This window comes from Ixodes scapularis, unplaced genomic scaffold (genome assembly GCF_016920785.2).
Source record: "Ixodes scapularis isolate PalLabHiFi unplaced genomic scaffold, ASM1692078v2 PGA_scaffold0__279_contigs__length_252992795, whole genome shotgun sequence".
Taxonomy (NCBI): domain Eukaryota; kingdom Metazoa; phylum Arthropoda; class Arachnida; order Ixodida; family Ixodidae; genus Ixodes; species Ixodes scapularis.
In genome coordinates, this window is record NW_024609835.1 from 156,299,246 (window position 1) to 156,318,759 (window position 19,514).

A 19,514-nucleotide genomic window follows, 5' to 3' on the forward strand; every position below is an offset into this window, starting at 1 on the left:
CAAGTTTTGCGAAGAAGAGACTAAAATAGGAAGTCCGCTTTTATACTTCATATTACACCGCGATCAGCAAGCTTCTTGATTTGTGGCGTCACGTACCAGCATACTTGGGTTCCACTAGTGCCAGTAAGGTGATGTAAGATAAGAAGCATTTCAGCACAGTATCGATGCAGTGCCCTTTTAAAGCTGGAACACACGTCCAAAAAAACGCGCGAGAATCGCTTGAATTTTGAAACACAAAAAACTTGTTCCACGCCTGATAGAATGGAAACATGGGCGAGTTGGTGATTCATAATCTAATAGCGAGCTCGTTTCACGGCACTCGTGCCCACGCGTGCTCACTCGTAGCGTGGAGAGGGTTCGTTTCAGGCGGCATTCCACGAGTGGGTTGCACTCTCCGAGTTCGTTTCAGCGCTGGCACTCCACGCTTGCATGCACTCGCTGCACCGAGAAAGCCGGTGGTGCGCCAAAATGCAATCCCGTCATGCCTCGCACCGGCGAGGAGCGGGAGCAGACGACGAGGGTTCGTCTGCTATGATGTGTCGCGGAAACAAGAAGAAAAAAAGTAGATTTTCTGATAGAAGTCGTCCCGCGGGCAACGAAATCAAACGCGAGCTTGAATTGTGAGCGCCTGCTATTTCACGAAGAAAGCAGTTGACAAACCGTGCTTTATTTGCAGGTTTTAAGTCGCTCTGTTGCCGTACAGACGCTGAAATATACCAGTGTGTAAAGAAATGCTCAGAACAAACGCATCCGCGGCCCCTGAGATGTTTATCACCATTCGTGGGCGGGGGAAAAATTGAACTCCCCCAGCAGAAGCCTGTGACTGCCCAATAAGCAGCAGAGAAAGCTAAACATAGTGGCATTACCCGAGGCGCCCTCACCAAGGCTAACATCTGATCACCCTGTAATGACGATCGAAATCGAAAGTCCCACGAAAAGTTTTGCCGGATATTCCAACAGACCAGTTTTAAGCCGTACCCTTTGAGTGGTTCACGCATAATACCATGCTCAAACGAATCAAGCTTCTGCTCGGACAGCATCATTAGTTTTCTTCAATGTAAGAGATCGCAACCAGCTACTTTGTAGACAGCTGGTTCCGTAAATTTACGCCGTCTGTAGCTATCTCTACGACAGCCGAGTTGCTTGAAGTCATCGCAAATATAAACTAGATTTTGCAGTGACCAACGTTTGTAGATAAACGTTGGTACCGACTGCACTCTCGCATTCCCACCCATCACTCCGAACAGAAAGGCGCTAGTTTCGTTTTGACGGCGGTACCTTTTCTGCAACATAGATGGCGGCAGCATCAGTCTTCTGCACTCGGTGTATTTGGCGTGTTCGTTTGAGTCCAGTTCTCCGTGCAACACTCTGCGAGTGCGATGCATTCTGGAAGAGAACTCGAACGGTGCCTATGCGTGTGAAACAAACTCGTTATAAGGTTATCAGCGCAATGTCAATCAAGCGCGTGTGTTTTTCCATTTGTGTGTCAGTTTGTGTAATTAATATTACGCTGCTAACCTTACAATTGTTGCACGACATTTTTTAATAGCCTCGTGTGGGTATTATTGCGCATAAATCGTAAGTAAGATTATAACAAACGCAAATCGTTAATTTACGGGGCAGTAAATACCGCGATCTTTCCATGTTCTCAGCTTCGTGCGATTTTCGGTTGTACGAAGGATGCGAGTCGGGTGAGCTCCTAAACGATGCAGGTAATGGAGATGAACAGCTTAAAAATTGTGTATTTGCTCCATTCTGTACGATTTGCGGTTCACTGTTCGCACAGTTGTTCCAGTCCTCACTGCGCAAGAGGCAGCACTGCTTTGATTAGTATCTGCACATGGCTTCCCATTTGGCAGTCCGGCCGTTCCATGCGCTCGCCGTTCAACCAGTAACTCTGAGCGGCGGACATTTGCAATTACCTGACAACCGTGCCTCACTTCCGCTTCCTATTTCACCTCTACGCGGGCTTGCGTCGGCACTTTCCAAACATTCCTCGCGTTCCCGGCACGCAACCTCCCACTGGGGTTGCCCCACAGCCCAACCCTTCTCACTTTTTCTCACCGCATGCAGAACTGCCCTAAAGCCGCGCGCTTTCCCGCTCGAATTCCCGACAATGGGCGCCGCTCAAACATCTCCATTCTCGCATTCCACGAGACGACCCCCTCACCAACATTCCGCGCCGAGTCTCTGCGCCACGCCGCCTTCAGCGGCAAAGCGCTAAGGACCAACGAAACGGCAGCCTTTATTCTTTCTCTATCGCTGGACTCAAGCTCCTGTCGACGACGTCTCGCCGGCTCACCAAGGCCGCAAGAAGAAGAAGAACGAGAGGCCTCAGAGCACCACCGAAGCCGCAGTCCATTGAAGCCCTTCCTCTTGAGCTCGTCTTCGGGGTACAAGGAAAGGGTCGGCCTTTTTCCGGATACCTATTAATCGTGCCCAACGGCGTCTTATGAAAAGAAGCAGTCACACTTTTTTTTTTCTGCTCTTCCTTCGCTGAGTCTTTTCTTCTTGCAGTCTGGTTGCCCATGCCGCCGTCTATTTATTCTTCTTTTTTTTTTTTTTCATCCCGAGAGGGGTAAAGAGGAGCCCGAGAGGATCGGATACTTCCCTTTTTCACTCCCCTGCGTTCCGATGGTGCCGCCGACTCCTTTTCGCCACACGGTAGCGTCCAGGGGAGGAATAAAAAAAAAGAAAAGGAACTGAGAGGAAAGCGGTAAAGGGAGCAAACCAAACCCTTTGGGCAGTCCTGCCATTCATTAGAGCGGACAGGGAAAGACGCTGGCTATTATACGGAAATGCTCATTTCTCCGATGGTCCGTCTCTTCTCGGAGCGTGCTATAGATCGAGGGCGACAGCCAATCTGGGTGTGCTGCTTATGGACGCATGAGGATATGGTCTGACGCCCTGCAACCCAAGGCGTCCACCGCAAAGGAACTTACACTCCAGACGACAGTCTTCTTTTATATATATATATATATATATGTGGTGTTCATTCTTTGTCGTCGAGAGAGGCCTGAGCACTGGCTTTCTTCGCTGTCATTTATCTGTGGGCTCCTTGTCGTCTTTGTGTGACGGATCACGCACTAACGTCATTGCTGGTCTTTTGTGAAGGCGCCACAGCATGTTGACGTACGTTGACGCCTCAGCCATTGAGAGGACTTGCTGCGGCGTTGTATTCTCTTCAGGTACCTCCCTCTAGATTAGCGAGATAAACGGCTAGTGCAATTCAAAGGGCTTGAGAACAAGCTCCTTGGATATATCCGCGAACTAGCGCACACCAAGGAACCCGCGCAGAGTCGAGATCGCGAGCATATTTACCGGTGCGACCGTTTTACCCTTCTGATGTACCGGTATGATCGTGCGACCGTTTTTAAAAGAGTTGGTTTTGAATGCCTCTGAATACCCCGAAAAGCAGGCAGATGGCTCTTATCCTTTCAATGCACTCTTTAAAAGTGCTAGTAAAAAACTAGTAAATGCAGCCGTTATTACATTTTTCTAACCGTTAGTACCTTTTTACTACTTATTACTATTCCAAGTGTTGTTCAAAACTGGATTGTCAAAATGGCGGCGTCTGCTGCATCGGCTGCATCGCCTATAACCTGCGTTAGCGACACACTTCCTGTTTCGGAACGCAGGGCGAGGTATTCACACCCAATCGTAGCATCAAATATTGTAAGAGGGGCCATGTTTAAAGGTTAGAGCTGACTTAATAATGATCGCAGCCTTCATTCCAGTACGTCATGGAAGCACACAATGCCGCGATCACGGCAAGGCGGCAGCCATTGTTGATGCAATGACCGAGCTGCTTCTCACATTCCTTTGCGTTTGAATTATTTTTGGAAGCCTTTACATTTAAATTTGGTTTTAATTTGGATAAAAATGGGCACGTAGGACGCGCTAGAAGCGTTTCCAAAGACACTTTCTTTTTGTATTTTCTAAAATTTTTGTTTCTCTTTCGCAAGAGAAGCTTGGCAACAGAGCACGACAAGCAGGTATACGAACCAGTCGGAGTTTGAGAGACGCTCATTTCTTCGATCCGAACCTGCCGTTTTGCCTTTTGTCGTGTGCTGTTCTCGTGTTCCCGTGTTGAAGTCCATAGTTAACGTTCATGCGCTCGACTGGGCGAGTATGTGCGTGGACGTGGACTGCTCCGAGGATAGTTCTAACGAGCCGGAAACAAGCTTCCGCTCGTCACCGGATCCGCCACTCCACGGTGATCACTCGGCCTGTTCAGTGGCGTGGTTTTCGCCGTCCCAGAAGCTTCAATGATTCGCTCCTACTTGGTACTGGGAACGCATTTACCACGGTTAATTGTGTGTGCTGTATGGTTGAATGATTCTGATTGAGTTCTCTTCGGTCCTGACAGCGGACTGTCACGACCGTTGATGTGCGTCCTGAATAGTGTATCTAGCTTTAGGACTAATTAAAAAGAAATGTTTTGGCATTTTAAAAGTCTTTTTAATTTGCCTACATCTTCCGCAGAAACGAGAGCATTCCTCAGTGGACTACAGACAAATTAAGATGCGAGCTGCATGCGGTAATATTTTTACATGCATTTCTGTAGCGCATCGCGCGAAAAGAGTGCATCTGCCGTCGTACTCTGCGCCAAGCAAAGCCTTTGTTCGCCGCCGGTGACGGAAAGAAAGCAATCTAGCCGACGGTGAACGCATTAGTTTTAATCCTCGATTAACTTAAGTGACGAGAAAGCTGGTTCTCGGCTGTAATGCGTGGAAGCGAATACATAAATGCTGAGAACCGGTAGGGGAGCTTGTTTTATTGACTTTCGGAAATAATATCATCGTTTACCTTTGTTTTTTACTAGGAAAGAGAAGCCTCAAATCGTTAGAAATATTTATTGAGGAAGGATATTGGTGGCGAAATACCACAATATTTTCAACATTACTCACTAACGGGGTGATACGGGGCGACAAGTTTGCGCACTCAAATGATCTGTACAAAAGACTCACCGGGAGTCAAGGGAGTTAGCGATTAGAGTGATTAGAGTAAGCGTGTCAAGTGAGTTCGTCGTATTTGTATGTGATCCTTGTTGAATGAGTTGTATTATTGTGTGCTGAAAATGTTTGTGTGTAAGATGTGTATTTAGTTGCAAACGTGAAAGCGTTAAAATAAACTGTATTCAGTCTTCAAGAAGAGTGGTTGTTTGGGCGAGTTGGTTTGACATCTTATACAATCTTGTGCGCAACAAAGACGAGGACAAAAGCAGACAAGAGGACACAACAAGGCGAAACTTTCAACTGAATTTTATTGAAAACGTGTTCCGGTATATATAGTCTCAACCATCGTTACAATAACAACAAAAAGACAAAAGTAAAGAAAAAAAAACATGACAGAGCATAACTGGGAAACAACACTATCTCGTTCTCAGGAAAAACAATTCCTTCTCCGATAATGCAATCGACGGCATAGCAACACACATGTCTCGTAAATAATCAATGTGCCCGGCTTCTATGATTTCGCGTTTTACCGCTGACTTGCATTTCCCAATTTTTACGCAGTCATCCAACAATGGGGTACAACCGCATGCCCTGCAATGCAGGTCAAGCAAGCCACCGTTCTTTTTTTGCACGTTGTTATTGTGCTCGCGAAGCCGATCATTTAGGCAGCGCCCCGTCTGTCCGACGTAGTGGCTGCCACAGGACAACGGAATGCGGTAAACCACGCCATCTGTACAGTCGACAAATTTCGTTCTGTGCTTCTTTTCACATCCGTGTTTGGCACGCACGCCAGGCTTTGATAGTTTGCACAGTTCCATGAGCTTATTGGGCGCAGAAAACACTACCTTTACATTTGATCGCATTGCTATTTTCTTTAGGTTGTGCGACACTCGGTGTATATACGGAATCACAACAACTTTTCCTTCTCGTAGAAAACAATGGGAGCCAGCCGATAAGACAAAAAAGAAAAGTTCTTGTGATTCCGTATATACACCGAGTGTCGCACAATCTAAAGAAAATAGCAATGCGATCAAATGTAAAGGTAGTGTTTTCTGCGCCCAATAAGCTCATGGAACTGTGCAAACTATCAAAGCCTGGCGTGCGTGCCAAACACGGATGTGAAAAGAAGCACAGAACGAAATTTGTCGACTGTGCAGATGGCGTGGTTTACCGCATTCCGTTGTCCTGTGGCAGCCACTACGTCGGACAGACGGGGCGCTGCCTAAATGATTGGCTTCGCGAGCACAATAACAACGTGCAAAAAGAGAACGGTGGCTTTCTTGACTTGCATTGCAGGGCATGCGGTTGTACCCCACTGTTGGATGAATGCGTAAAAATTGGAAAATGCAAGTCAGCGGTAACACGCGAAATCATAGAAGCCGAGCACATTGAATATTTAGGAGACATGTGTGTTGCTATGCCGTCGATTGCATTATCGGAGAAGGAATTGTTTTTCCTGAGAACGAGATAGTGTTGTTTCCCAGTTATTCTCTGTCATGGTGTTTTTTTTTTTCCTTAACTTTTGTCTTTTTGTTGTCATTGTAACGATGGTTGAGACTATATATACCGGAACACGTTTTCAATAAAATTCAGTTGAAAGTTGCGCCTCGCTGTGTCCTCTTCTCTGCTTTTGTCCTCGTCTTTGTTGCGCACAAGATTGTATAAGATGTATTCAGTCTGTTTATTTTTTTAAACGATTAATTGGGCCGTGGCTAACGCCACTTGGATTACTTATTTTCAGTTTCAGTTTTCGTTGCGCCCACGCGTGGTAAGGGTATAACCACACCAGACATGTACAAATTACTCAAAAAAGGTAGTTAAGCTAAGTTACTGAGTATCGACGCCAAAAGTATTTTGAGTAGAGTAGAAATTACGCATTTGTAATAGTAATTGAGTAAACTACTAACTACTGTAAAACGTAGCGAGTTACTTTTGAAGTTACTTTCGAAATTACTTCTTTATTTTTTGTGTTACAAAATAGACAGCAGTTTTGATATGTGAAAAGCCCTGCGAGCCTAAAATGAATACAGTCATGGTTATTACCAAATTAGTTTATTCGCTTGCAGAAGCAATAGCCTTTCAAAGTTCTCATCGGAGAGCTTCCCCCCTTTTCCTTCTAAAGATGTCCCCAGCCAAGCTAAAACGACGTTCCACCGACGTGCTGGATGGAACGACAGCGTTGAATTTCAGAAACAGGCTGTGCAGGGTTGGGTAAGCGGGTGTCGGCATATTTGGTGTGCATGCCGTTGCATGTGAGGTTTGCTTCGGCTAGAAGGTCTTTTATAACAAGCTCTCCTTTTTTCTTCGGCAACTTGAGATTGTTATAAATGACCTCTCTTTATTCCCACTTTGTTCGGATAGTACGCTGAGCGAGTGCACCTGACCGTCAAGGGTAAAAGTCTCGCGCCACGACGATGAGATCATCCGGACGACTGCGCGTCTCGTTGCAATGCTAGTTCTACGTTCCTGAAAAAAAAATTGTTTTGGTTTAACAGAAGATGAAACGAAGTATACTTCGCCGCTGACGCCGGGTCCAACGAAGGGATCTCCCAAGGGTCACTCGCAATCCTCGCCGGCGACTACGGTGTCCTGACGCGCCTGACACACCTGACAAGTAAATCGTTTTCAAAAAAAGATGAGGTCTTTGGCGTGGAAGGTCAGAAGGACACGAAGCATTACGTGAACAAGCATCGTCGCTCGTACAGTTCCTGCTGGAAGAGGAACGTGCTCCCATGAATGGATTATCCGTGTCTGCGTTTGTGTGCGGGGGAGTCAGGCTTTGCAAGGGAGTATGCGCTCACGACGCGGCGCCCATGGGAACAGGCGCCCAGCGGCGAGATCACTTCGGGAGGCATTCACTTGATCGTATAACGTTTTAGCGAACGCCCACGTTTCACCGAATGACACTTTAGCGAATAGTCGGACGCCGCAAAGCGGCGTTTTCGGGTGGGCCAAATGGGTTCACATTTTTGTAATGTGCCGCCGCAGACTGTCGCCGCGAAGCGGCGTAAAGCGCAGCGCGGCGGATAAGCTAACGGGCGCCGCCGTTATTCGCTAAAACGTCGATTCGCTCAAATGTCGCTGTTCGCTAAAATGTCATTCGCTTATGTGATATGGGCCCGGTCATTTCAGTGGCGCCTACTGAGGAACCCCCAAACCGCTTGAGTCAGAACTCACTAAAGGCAGACAACATGAAAACAACAACCCTCGGAGTGTCCCCGCCTTTCACGGTTGCAGCTGGAGGCGCGGCGCCTGCGTGCATTCCCCTATGAAAATGGTTAATGCCATTTGAAAGTCATATTATTGCCAAATGGCAACAGCTGTTTACAAGTAGTCAATCAGCAGGCAACAGATGTTAATCGTCATTGAGACGTCGCCCTGCTGACCCGGATAGCCATTTCGCCACCGTCAACTTTTTGCCATTCTATTGGTTATTGTCAATGTATCACCAGTGTATCTACATGTTAACGCTAAATGGCTAAAGGAGGCAATCAAAGGACTATACATTTTATAGTTTTTTGCCTGCCTCCAATAGCCAATTAGCATTAGCATGTAGATACACTGGCAATGCACCGACAATAACCAATAGAACGGCAAAAAGTTGACGGTGGCGAAATGGCTATCCGGGTCAACAAGATGACATCTCAATGACGATTAACATCTGTTGCCTGCTGATTGACTGCTTGTAAACACCTGTTGCCATTTGGCAATAATACAAAATGGCATTAACCATTTTTATAAGGGCATAATTATTACATAGACGTCATTTGATAGAATTTCGTGACCATTTCGCCATTGTCAACTCCTCGTAAACTTTAAGCTGGCCAGCCGAAAAACTGCCATAGTTTACATGGCCTACATTGATTCCATGCCTGATACACATAGTGCCGGCTTGCAATATGGGAAGAAAACAAAGATTGAAGGACAATTTAAAGACCCAAAATTTATTTATTACAATGTCATTAAAATGACGTGTTTCTTTTCAAGACTAAGTTAATCACCCAAATGTAAACGATGAGTGAAAAAAATAACCTTTCCTTGCTTCCTGACATGTCTGTAAGGTGTGAGCTGAAAGAAGAAAAACAGTATAAATTAAGTGCGCATATAACCAGAAATATTCTTGCAGCACATTCAAAAATATGCACAGAAGAACCTTGCTCACATGTTTTCTCGGCTGTTATATTCACGGAAACCGGTCCTATCGAACGTCCAAAAGTATATATGTGTTAGAATTACAAGCTTCATGAATTACCTTCTTGGTTCTTATGCCCGAACACTGCCACTCAAGGTGGCCGGCATGACTACTAGGAACACATACCCTGTTTCTTTTGCTTTACTCCCTTTATTTTACCTCCTTGCCTCTCTGCATTGTGTTTCTTGCTTGGTCCTGTATGACAATAAGAGATTCAGGCTCTCACGACACCCCATTTTTCTTTACCACCTCCATGCCACCATGTTCAAGCAGTGCTGATTGCATCAAGCCCCACTGCTTTGATGTGAAATGCAGGGTGCAGTGATTTGTTTGAGGCAGCTGTGGTTTAGCTCGATGGGCTCAGAATTTTTGCATCCTTATATTTCAATATTTTTTTAACTGCAACTATAGACAACGCATCACTGCGATGGCGCGGCTGTCGGCACAGCACATGTACACACATGTCTGCTCACACGAATTTAGTTCCTGCGTATGCAGTGCCCATAGCTGCTGTGGGCAAACACAAGCTTGTCTGTAAACAGTGTGTTACTTATAGTTCAACCACAATTTTAAGAAGTGTTGAAAAAATTGTCAACATATAAAATAAGGCAATCTTTTATACAGCCATAAAAGCTAAGGTAAGATAAACAGAGAATACAGCTTCCTGAAACATCTATAGCTATCCCAAGGGCATTATCAGTTGTTACATCTTCGCTCATGTCATGATCCTTTATTGTGACTGCGTAAAGATGCAGCAGCAGGGTTCTACTGTATTTCACACAATGTTTGAATGTACGGTACAATAGCTTTAACTTCCACAACACATCAGCCAACCACAGGTTGTCAAAATGTCAACTCCACAATAATGTAATAAGTATGAATACAATAATAATCCCTGGAAAAGGGGTACAAGGGGGAGAAAGGTCAAAGAGGAATCTCCTTTGTCCCCTTGTTCCCCATCTCCAGTGATTATTACCGTCATTCTTGCCTTGAATAAAAGGGTCTACTCGTGTCGCTTAAGAGAGTGAAGCAGCTTACCTGAAAGAGCATAGTGCCCCCGGGACAGAAATCGAGAGAGGCTGTCCTCGACTTGCTTCCCCACATTGCTGTACTCCGTGAAGGTGCGAGCTGAAAGAGCAAATGAGAATTGCAATTTAAAATGATATTAGCCCCTAGAAAGCTACACTCAAGTATTGGTACCCTTTTCCTTATTGTCCAGTTCTGCCAAAACAGTCATTCATCCATTTGGATGGTGAAATTCGTTCATGCGCATGCAGCTTGTGGCACTCCCATGTTGTTATTGTGTCATTACTTGAATTTAATGTAAATATTCACTTCACCTTAGACAAAGATTTATCTATTACTTTTGATAAGATCTTTGGATGCTTGGCAATTTTAACAGCAGCCTGGCGGGCGCACTCATAGATGCACCACTCTTCAGTCAGTTTGGGGAGTGAGACTTTAAACGCTTTTTTTTATCGTACGGGAGGAAGCACCATCTATCCCCTAACATCGGAAATAATTTTCCTTTAGAAATTAAAGCTACGAAGGTAGCACAAGAAAAGTTTCGTACAAAAAATATAGGCAAAATAGGGACAAAAAACATTTTTTTGGTCATGGGTCCCCAGTCAAGGGGTCAAGAAATAGATTGATCTTGTGTGTTAAAATTTTTTTTCAAAGCAAAAACATGACAGGACTATGTTATCAAGTGTATAGCTCTTTTTACTGTGGTCATAATGAGGTGGCATAGCCTTTGTCATTTGCCCAATAATGTCCAACAAACACAAAACTAAAACAAAAATTCTCGCAGACCAAGAGCCATTACTACATGCAGTGCAAGTTTTGAGGGTAAACATTTTGGCAGAGGCCTGCCTGGTCGGGAGAAAGCTTAAAAACTCAAAAACATCCGTCCACACACCCGCATCTGTGTTCCCTACATAAAGGGGACTAGTGAAGCGCTGTCATGTATGCTGGTAAAAGAAAGTATTCAGGTGTCCCACAAACCGGTATCAACACTTTGACGTATGATGCTGCGAATTAAAGGTCATCCCCCTAAACAAAGAGCGCAGGGCATTGTATATTCAATTCCATGCCACCTACATTGGAAAAACAAAGAACTTCCCAGAAAGAATTCAACAACACAAAAACAACTGCAAATTCGACCACGAGCGCAGCGCTGTTGCAGAGCGCTGTTGCAGCGCACTGTGAGGACAATGAATATCGCATCAACTTTGCCAACACCCTTATAAATGTTAAGACAAACTTCTGCCAGCAGCTTTTTATAGTCACGGCATATCCAAACAACACCAGGAAACATCAATAGGTCCACTGGCACATTGCCATCATGCTACGTGAACGGACTCAGCCACCTAACGAAGTGAAAAAAAAAAGACTATCGTAGAAGAAAACGAAGCTGTTGTCCCCTATCTGGAAGCAGTCACCCCTGAAGAAAAAAACAAGCTGTTTTTGAAACGTTGGGACCTTGTTGTAGGATATGGTTGGTGATTTTTTTCAAATTCCAATGTATGAGTTTTGCATTTGTTTGAGTCATCATTCACTTTTTTACCATATTTACCCGCATAATGAACACACCTCTTTATTCTGAAATTGACATATATTTGGGGGATGCGTTCATTTTGCAGGGTAAATTTCTGCATTTACACACTTCGCGAAAATGTAATTTTAGGTGGCAGTATGACATGGCAAAGTACTGTGGCATGTCTCCACTGACGGAGGCGCATTGACGGCGGTTCGTGGGCGCGCTACAATAACCATGTTCTACAATTTGAAAACCTTTTTTAGGGTGCTTTCGGTGTGTCTTCTGTCAAAGGAAAAGCGCCCTCTAGTGAATAGTAAAAAAAATCTTGCATGTAAGAAATTTAAGTGTCCAATAAAAGCATATGACCAAATAAGATCATATAAAAACCTTATAAAAACATAAGAACAATATAGGAAATATATAAGATTATATAAGTTTTAAGAAACTGAAAAGAAGTTTCTTATAGCTTCAAATATAATTTTATATTGTTCTTATATGTTTTTATAAGGTTCTTGTATTTTCTTATATGATCTTATTGGATCATACGTTGGACATAAAATTTTTTTTATACATTTAAGATTTTTTTTACTAGGGAAGCTCACTCAGCCTGGTGAGTGACGCGACCGTCCTTAGGCCTAACCACTTTCACGATTTCACTGTCCGAAAGCACACTACAGATGACCGCGTGTTTGTTGACATCAATGCATTCGGTGGGCGAAACATGCCCAAAGCTGGGCAATTCCTCGACCCCAGCTTTGTTACGTGTATGCGCCGCTCGGTTTCACTCTTGATCACATCCGCAACTACACACTTGCAGCCATGAAAGCATGTACCGCTATGCTTTGCCTGGTTTGAAGTGGCCTGGCCGCTTGGCGGCGAAAGAAAATTGGCTTGATGGAGCGAGTAGACACGGTATATAAAAACATTCTAAAAACTTCTCAGGTGTTCCTCAAGCTTTGAGTACTGTGACCTATTTAAAGCTTGAGTAATTAACATTCACCTCTAAGCTGACTGTGGTGGTACCTACGCACCCACCGGATCAATCAACCACCTCCCTCTCGTTACCTGACCCCGCCTTCTGCGCATGGTTATGGGCGGGAGTGTAACACATGGCGAAAGGTAGACATATGACTGGTGCAACGAGCATGTAGCTTCTACCACGATTTCAGCTGGTCATTCAACAGAGTATAGTGATGCAGCACAAAAAAATTTGTGCCATTTCAGAATGTCTGAAGGAGAACACACCCTCAAACATCCTGAAACTGTAGAGAGTTTCCTGCAAAGCCACTCGATTTGATTGGCCAAGCAGTAAATAAAAGGTACACTCACCAAAGCACTGTGTCGCCCATGATAAGCCTGCAACTCCCTTCATAATTGGGAAACAACCAAAAAGCCACAGGAATGTAACACTGGATCCTGAAACAGAAAAAAACAGCAAAATGCAGGAATAAACACAATATACAAACCGCTTCAGCGAGTGACACTTAAAACTAGCTACAGTTCTTTGGGCACCGTCTTTTTATTACAGATAATTGTGAGTGAGGACGTGCTGTCATAATTTTTCTAGCCCTGTAAACCTTTCCCGTTCGAAGGTGTCCAACGTCGGTTTCGCAAACTTCATAAAATCTGCCATTGCTCCATTATCAAGTTCTAGAGTAAGTGACAAGTTAAAATTTAAATGGTGGAGGCTCACAGTCATTAAGCACCTGCTTCAAGCCCCTCGGCTGTCGAGAAAACACTATGTCAACCACTCCGAAACATAGGCTTTGTACAGAAAAGAGATTGAAGTTTGCCACTGATTCAGTAGAACTACATCAAATTCATCAACCATTGTTAGCCGGTTCACTATGCGACTCATCTTGACGACGAAACTTGGACTTGGCCAGGGCAATATGTTTTACAGAGAAATGTTTACCGATTTGATGGACGCTGTCATTTTATTAAGCAGCCTTATGTATTTGCTCTTTATGAAGCAGATGAAGAGCAGTGAAGAGGAGCAAAACACAAATAGTGCTATGGACAACGGCAAGTCGAAGAAGTGATAGGACAAGCGCTACTTGTGGTTCTTCAACTTGTCCTCGTACTGCCATTTGTGTATTCCTATTGTTTGAGCAACTTGTCAAGCAGTTCAATTTAGTACCCGTGAAGCGGCTTGTCAGTGGCCTTGTCACTAAAGCAGGGAACATCCAGACAACAAATCACTTTGATGGTGATGACCACAACATTTTCATGTCCTCCCACAAAAATCGCCAAAAAAAAAGCTGATCCTGCACTTATGTTGCAGAATGTGTGCATCGTCTGACGGCAGAGACTGGAGGGTCACACTGCAGTTCTCTTCGTGCGTTACACTCCCAGTTTCAATGCGGTGACCAATAAATGTTTCGGTGATGCAAAAAAATAGAAAGAAAAAAAAAAGACACTGCTCTGAATATTTTGTTGTTCCCCTTATTTAACTTATCAAAACAAATTTCCCGTTAATTGGACCTCAAGATAAACGTGACACGCCGACCTATCAAGGATAACAGCAATCCAGTCGTTGTCAAATTAACTGAGGGCAATAAAAAAAAACAAAGAGGTCATGCAATAATTGTATAGGGGAATGGCAACGGCCCCAGGAAGATATGCTTCAGTTTGTGCAGTATCATTGATTTCCTCATTAGACAAGTGTCATCAGCTTTGGCCACTGCTCATGCATTACATTTTAGAGTGAAGCACACTGTACGATGGCGTGTTTACTCCATGACATGCCAACCTTTTGCTGGGTTCCCAATTATCCTGAATAACACAAAAAATTGCAAATAAAAGAAGCAGTTAGATTAATAGGTCACAAAAATCTATGTGAAACGAGCAGTCCAGATCAGTTCATGCAGGGTGACTCCATGTGGGGCTGTATAGGAGCTTTACAACCACCCCAATAGCTTGTTAAATCAAACCCAATTATCCTCTGCTAAATGTGAGCTACATGGTCTTGGTAGACCGTTCAAATTCCTCATTTACCCCGCTTATAAGTCCTAGAGTTGTATTCACACTGCTTGCGTTTGCTTTGGCCTCCACCCCCCCAGCCATTTTCTCCCACACTAGGTGGCAGAAACACTGTTCTTATTCTGCATGTGGCTGATTATTACAAGCCTTTTGGCTTTTCAATTTAAGTAAATGCACATACTGAAAGGAGCTTATTGCCTAGTAATCAGGTCTACGAGAAAATTTTGAAGTGTAGAATATATGAAGTTTGCTAGACCTATGGCGGACAATATTTACCCTCCAAATCAAAGCAGCACCAAATGTGTCGGCCATGTGCCCATGAAAACTTCAGATGAGACTAATGACAAATGCATAAAGCATATGATAATTACAGAACGACCCGATACAATGACCCAGAAAGTTGAACAAGCTTACGTGAACACGCTCACAAAAACATATCTAGAATGCCAAAGAATCAATGGAAATAAAAATAGGAAGACTTGACTGATCCTCTCTGAAGTCCCGATCTTGGTATCAATAGCATGCATCGATGCTTTCAATCATGCTCTGCGGTGTGGCCACAAAACACACCTGAGTGAAGCTCCCAATCATTATGCTCTTAGGTGGACAAAAGGCTCACTTCAAACAGCTTTCAGCAATAAAAAAAACATGCCAGATACTAACATAACATGGTTTCCCCAAAAATAAAACATATAAATCTCCAACATCTTTAGGGGCTAAGGAAACAACCAAGGACGCACAAGAATGAAGCACCTCATCCCAAAGTGAATGGAACGCCAAGGTGCAAGACTGAATGCAAAACACATCGCTCTCCTAAGCAACTAACACTACTTACAATTTTTTGAACACCTTCCTGGTAAACTAAGAGCGGGAATATTAATTATAATTACATGTGGTGCATCGCCTTCAGGATTGCTGGATGATGTGAAACTCTGAAAGCTCTTCAAGATTAAAGTGAGCAGAAATTTTTTACTTGGCCTGAAAATGTCTCATACTTTGTATCTTGTTCAGAGTTAAGCAATAACACCATAGCTACCTACTAACACATTACGCCTAGAAAGTATCACCTACGTAAGACAAGAATGATTCAGACATTACCTATTGTTAGCGCCATTTTGTAAAAGAGACTTGCACAGTCTGCTCACTTTCCATGTGGCACACCCATGAGTTCTTTCGCCGGGTAGATGTGCCAGACGCATATTAAATCTCTCACACCGGCCTCCATGTCCACAACAAGGCTCTTAACATTTCAGAAGTGTGGTCACGTGGCCATGCCCCTCTGCAGATTGACTGCTGTGGTGACATGTAGCTCAACAGCGGTGGACTTCTCCTACTAGAACCTCAACATGGAAGGAACGAATTCCCAAGGGCTACGGCAGAATATGCGGAACTTGAACTGACCGGCTGTGGCAGCGAACCCTCTCCAAGTTCCAGCCACCATTTCAACAGGGACGACGGGGAGCACAGGCTTTGTCAGTAGCGACGGCACCACCACGAGCCAAAGTCCGTGGCAGCACCTGCGACAAAGAGCCCTTGCATAATCCCTGTCACCACTCCGGCTGGGATCACAGGGAGCACAAATGATGGCGGTGGAGCCACCACGAGCCAGAGCTACATGGCAGCACCTGCAGCAGCGAGGCCCCCACGAGTATACCACTCACCATCTTGAATGGGAACTCGGGGAGAGCAAGCGTTGGGAGGTGACGACAGCGCCACCACCAAAAATGATGTGGCAGCAAAAGAACCAGGTTCTGATGACAACAGCCGCTGACATCCAAGTCAACTCGGTGGCTGTCCAACCAAACAGACGTGACGCGTACCTGAGAAGGCAAATAATGTTTTGTAGTGATCGAAGTGGCCAAAAAGTTGCCAAGCGAAACTCAGCATTCAACTCTAATGATGAGCCACGCTGTTTCGACTATGATCGACATATGTCTGCGAATCGCTCTAAACCGCAGAAGTGTGAATGAAGGCTGCATCAATTTTAATGGACATTGACAATTAATGGACCATTTTTGTGTGCAGGCAACAAACTGCCAGCGAAAAAAGTGATGAAAACTCAAGTGAGTTACTCCGACACTGCTAAATAAATAGGACAGCTTACCATCATCTCCTATTGATATCTGCCATTAAGCCTGTACCTCGGCACTGTAGGTGATGTCAGTGGTGTCCGTCTCAGGGAACTCAAACTAGTAGTTCACTGAGCAACTCCTCCTTGACCAGGCCTGCAGCGATTATAAATATGAAGAACAGATATATTACGTTACATAAATGACACAAGATAGAAAAGGCACAGACAGTACCATACCTTCCAAGTTTGGGGACACCAAATCGGGATAATTTCTAAGCAGGGGAGGGGGAGGGGGGTGTTTTAAAAAGAAATATTGAGAACAAATTTGCATGAAGACAACTTCATTACATTTATATATTGCACTGCCTGTGCTCATGGGATTGCAGCCGTCCACAGTGATGGCAAAAACTCTTCTTTAGTACAGAAGAGAGGGGGAGGGTAATTTCTTTTTTCGGGAGGTTTTTCTGTCAATCATACAAACTGATCAAAATTTAAGAGACTTCTGGGTAATACGGGGAAGTTGGCAGGTGTGCAATACTAAACAGACACAATTTGCTACCGGCAATGGCAAAAGAGAATGAAGGTTGGATCAGCTATGCATAAAGGTACTTTGAACATATACCATATAAAGTGTACTCACGCAAGGCTAGCGAGCGGTGCACTCTGGGTACATCACCGTATTTGTGTTCGTGAAAGCAGACAGCGGAAAGCGCACAGCCTCACGGGCCACACTATGAAGCGCGTCTTTTTACGGTTCAGATGACACCACGCATGAAAAAGATGTCGCTCTTGTGCGACAGTCTGCTGTTGCACAAGGAAAAAAGATGAACTGGAGAAAAAAAAAACGAGGACAGCAGGCGTTGCAGACTCCCAGTTTGTGCAAATCCCGAGAGTCCGAACATGCGTGCAAAATGGTTTGGACACTCCACTTGAAACGAGAATGACTCACTAGCATCATCGGGCAAAGCCCACACAAAAATCATGACACGTGGAGAGTATGTGAGCATGTTAGTGAAGTTAATTAGTGCCCGTCTGTTTTGTGTGTCCCAATAAATAAATAAATAAATCTATATATACATATATAGCGCAGTTGATGAAACGGCTCCAACCACAATGTTTTCTTTTTTTACGCGTTTCGCTCGCGTCGCTTGAGATCACCCACAACGATAAGACGCGCGGGCCGACAAAGAAACCTGGCTAGTACAGATACGGGTAGGCAGCGATGCGTGCCGACGCGAAGTGACGACCCACGTGCGATAAAACGTTTGACAGGTCGACCGACGTGTTGGGTGACCGAATCATGGCTTCGCAATTAGAACTCGCGGTATTGATGTCGCTGGCCTGTAATAAGGCGGAGCCTCCGGGGCAATAACGGGGGCGCGCGTTAACCCATCCGCCGCGCTGCGCTTTACGCCGCTTCGCGGCGACAGTCTGAGGCGGCTCATTACAAAAAATGTGAACCCACATGTGTGTGTGTATTGGCCCACACGTAAACGCCGCTTCGCGGCGCCCAACTATTCGCTAAAGTATCATTCGGTGAACCGCCCCCTCAGGAGGCTCCGCCTTATTACAGGCCAGCGACATCAACACCGCTTAGGAGGACACAGAGAAAAAAGGCTTACCTTCGAGAAGCACCGAGGAATGAGCCAATTGAGCTGTGCCCATAACCTCCAGGGCTGTTCATTCTTGCTCGCGTGGTGCCTCGCCACTTATTAGTCGCAAATTCCATTCTCGGACGCGGCATATCGGATCGATATGAGTACTATGGAAAAATAAAAGACACACCAAACCGCAACAAAGCTTCGGAATCTTCGACGCAAATGAAGTTCAGGGTGGATTGGATTGGCTTGTAAAAGACTTTGTTTCGAGGTGCGTAATAAATGCGAAAATAAAAAAAGTTAACGTAACATTATTTGTAAAACAGTGGCGAACCGAAACAACAAAACGTTTTAACAAACTTAAAAAACTAAAACAAATGTATTAAAATAAAAGTTTTATATGCGATACGAAACGTCGCTTAGCCACACAACTACGACGGGATTTTAGTTTCGGTTTGGAATCGGAGGCTGCGTATTTTCGACACCGATTGGATATCCAGGGGGCGTGAACAATGGCGTCACGGACGTAAAAATAGCAGCTTTTATGTCAACAACAGGTTTTCTTTGGATGCCGCTGACTGCATTGTGAAATGTCGGTCGCTCAGCGTGTGTGTGGCCGGGTGCTCGGCTCGGCGGCTCGGCGGTGTCCGCGCTGGTGCGTGTTGTCAACATTGCCGCCTGTACTCGTCGCGTTCTCAGGAACATCAACATAAGCGTTCTCCATTTTCAAACTTCGCCCGGTGCCGTCCGTCACTCCTGTTGCAAATCAAGATTACGTGTACCGGAGGCGACAGAGCCCAGCCGCAGTAATTTTGTACGCATTTTTCTGGAGCTGTATTTGTGTGCAGTACGACGGATTATCACCCTTGCATAGAATAGCTGCGAAGGCCGTGCAGGCAGCGAGCGAGTAGCCTTGACTGGCATGACTGCACCCGATGCTGGAGCGCTCGTGGCGCGCGATCCAAAGCAACGAGCTCGCGCTTTTAGCACTGTCGTCGACAGCATTTTTCTTTTTTTCTCAGTGTTAGTCGTAAAAAAGAAATGTCGTGAATATCGCCAAATGTCCCAACAAAACAAAATGTCCGAAAAAAAAAAAAAAGGCGGCCGAGGCTGAGGTTTTTAAGGGTCTATGAAGTAATTTTTTTTATTTGTTTGCCAGTTTTTTGCGCCCCTC

At 44.8% G+C, this 19,514-nt stretch overlaps 2 protein-coding genes across 3 annotated transcripts in view; one reads left to right on the forward strand and one right to left on the reverse strand.

Moving 5' to 3' along the window:
- LOC8051494 (adhesion G-protein coupled receptor D1) overlaps nt 1-19,514 on the forward strand; it is a 215,315-nt gene that overhangs the window by 15,007 nt on the left and 180,794 nt on the right. The gene's annotated exons all lie outside the window — the stretch shown is intronic.
- On the reverse strand, nt 8,831-18,496 carry LOC115324256. 2 transcript variants are annotated; one of them, XM_040210636.1, is made up of 7 exons: nt 18,365-18,496; nt 16,776-16,896; nt 16,333-16,491; nt 16,073-16,188; nt 13,019-13,105; nt 10,189-10,278; nt 8,831-9,026 (listed from the first exon to the last, which is right to left on the reverse strand). In XM_040210636.1, exons 3-7 carry the CDS (start codon nt 16,443-16,445, stop codon nt 8,956-8,958), a joined length of 477 nt encoding a protein of 158 aa, XP_040066570.1. In that variant the 5' UTR covers nt 16,446-16,491; nt 16,776-16,896; nt 18,365-18,496; the 3' UTR covers nt 8,831-8,955. The 2 variants fall into 2 exon arrangements, with proteins under 2 accessions (XP_040066570.1, XP_042146054.1); XM_042290120.1 differs by lacking the exon at nt 8,831-9,026 and adding an exon at nt 9,248-9,345.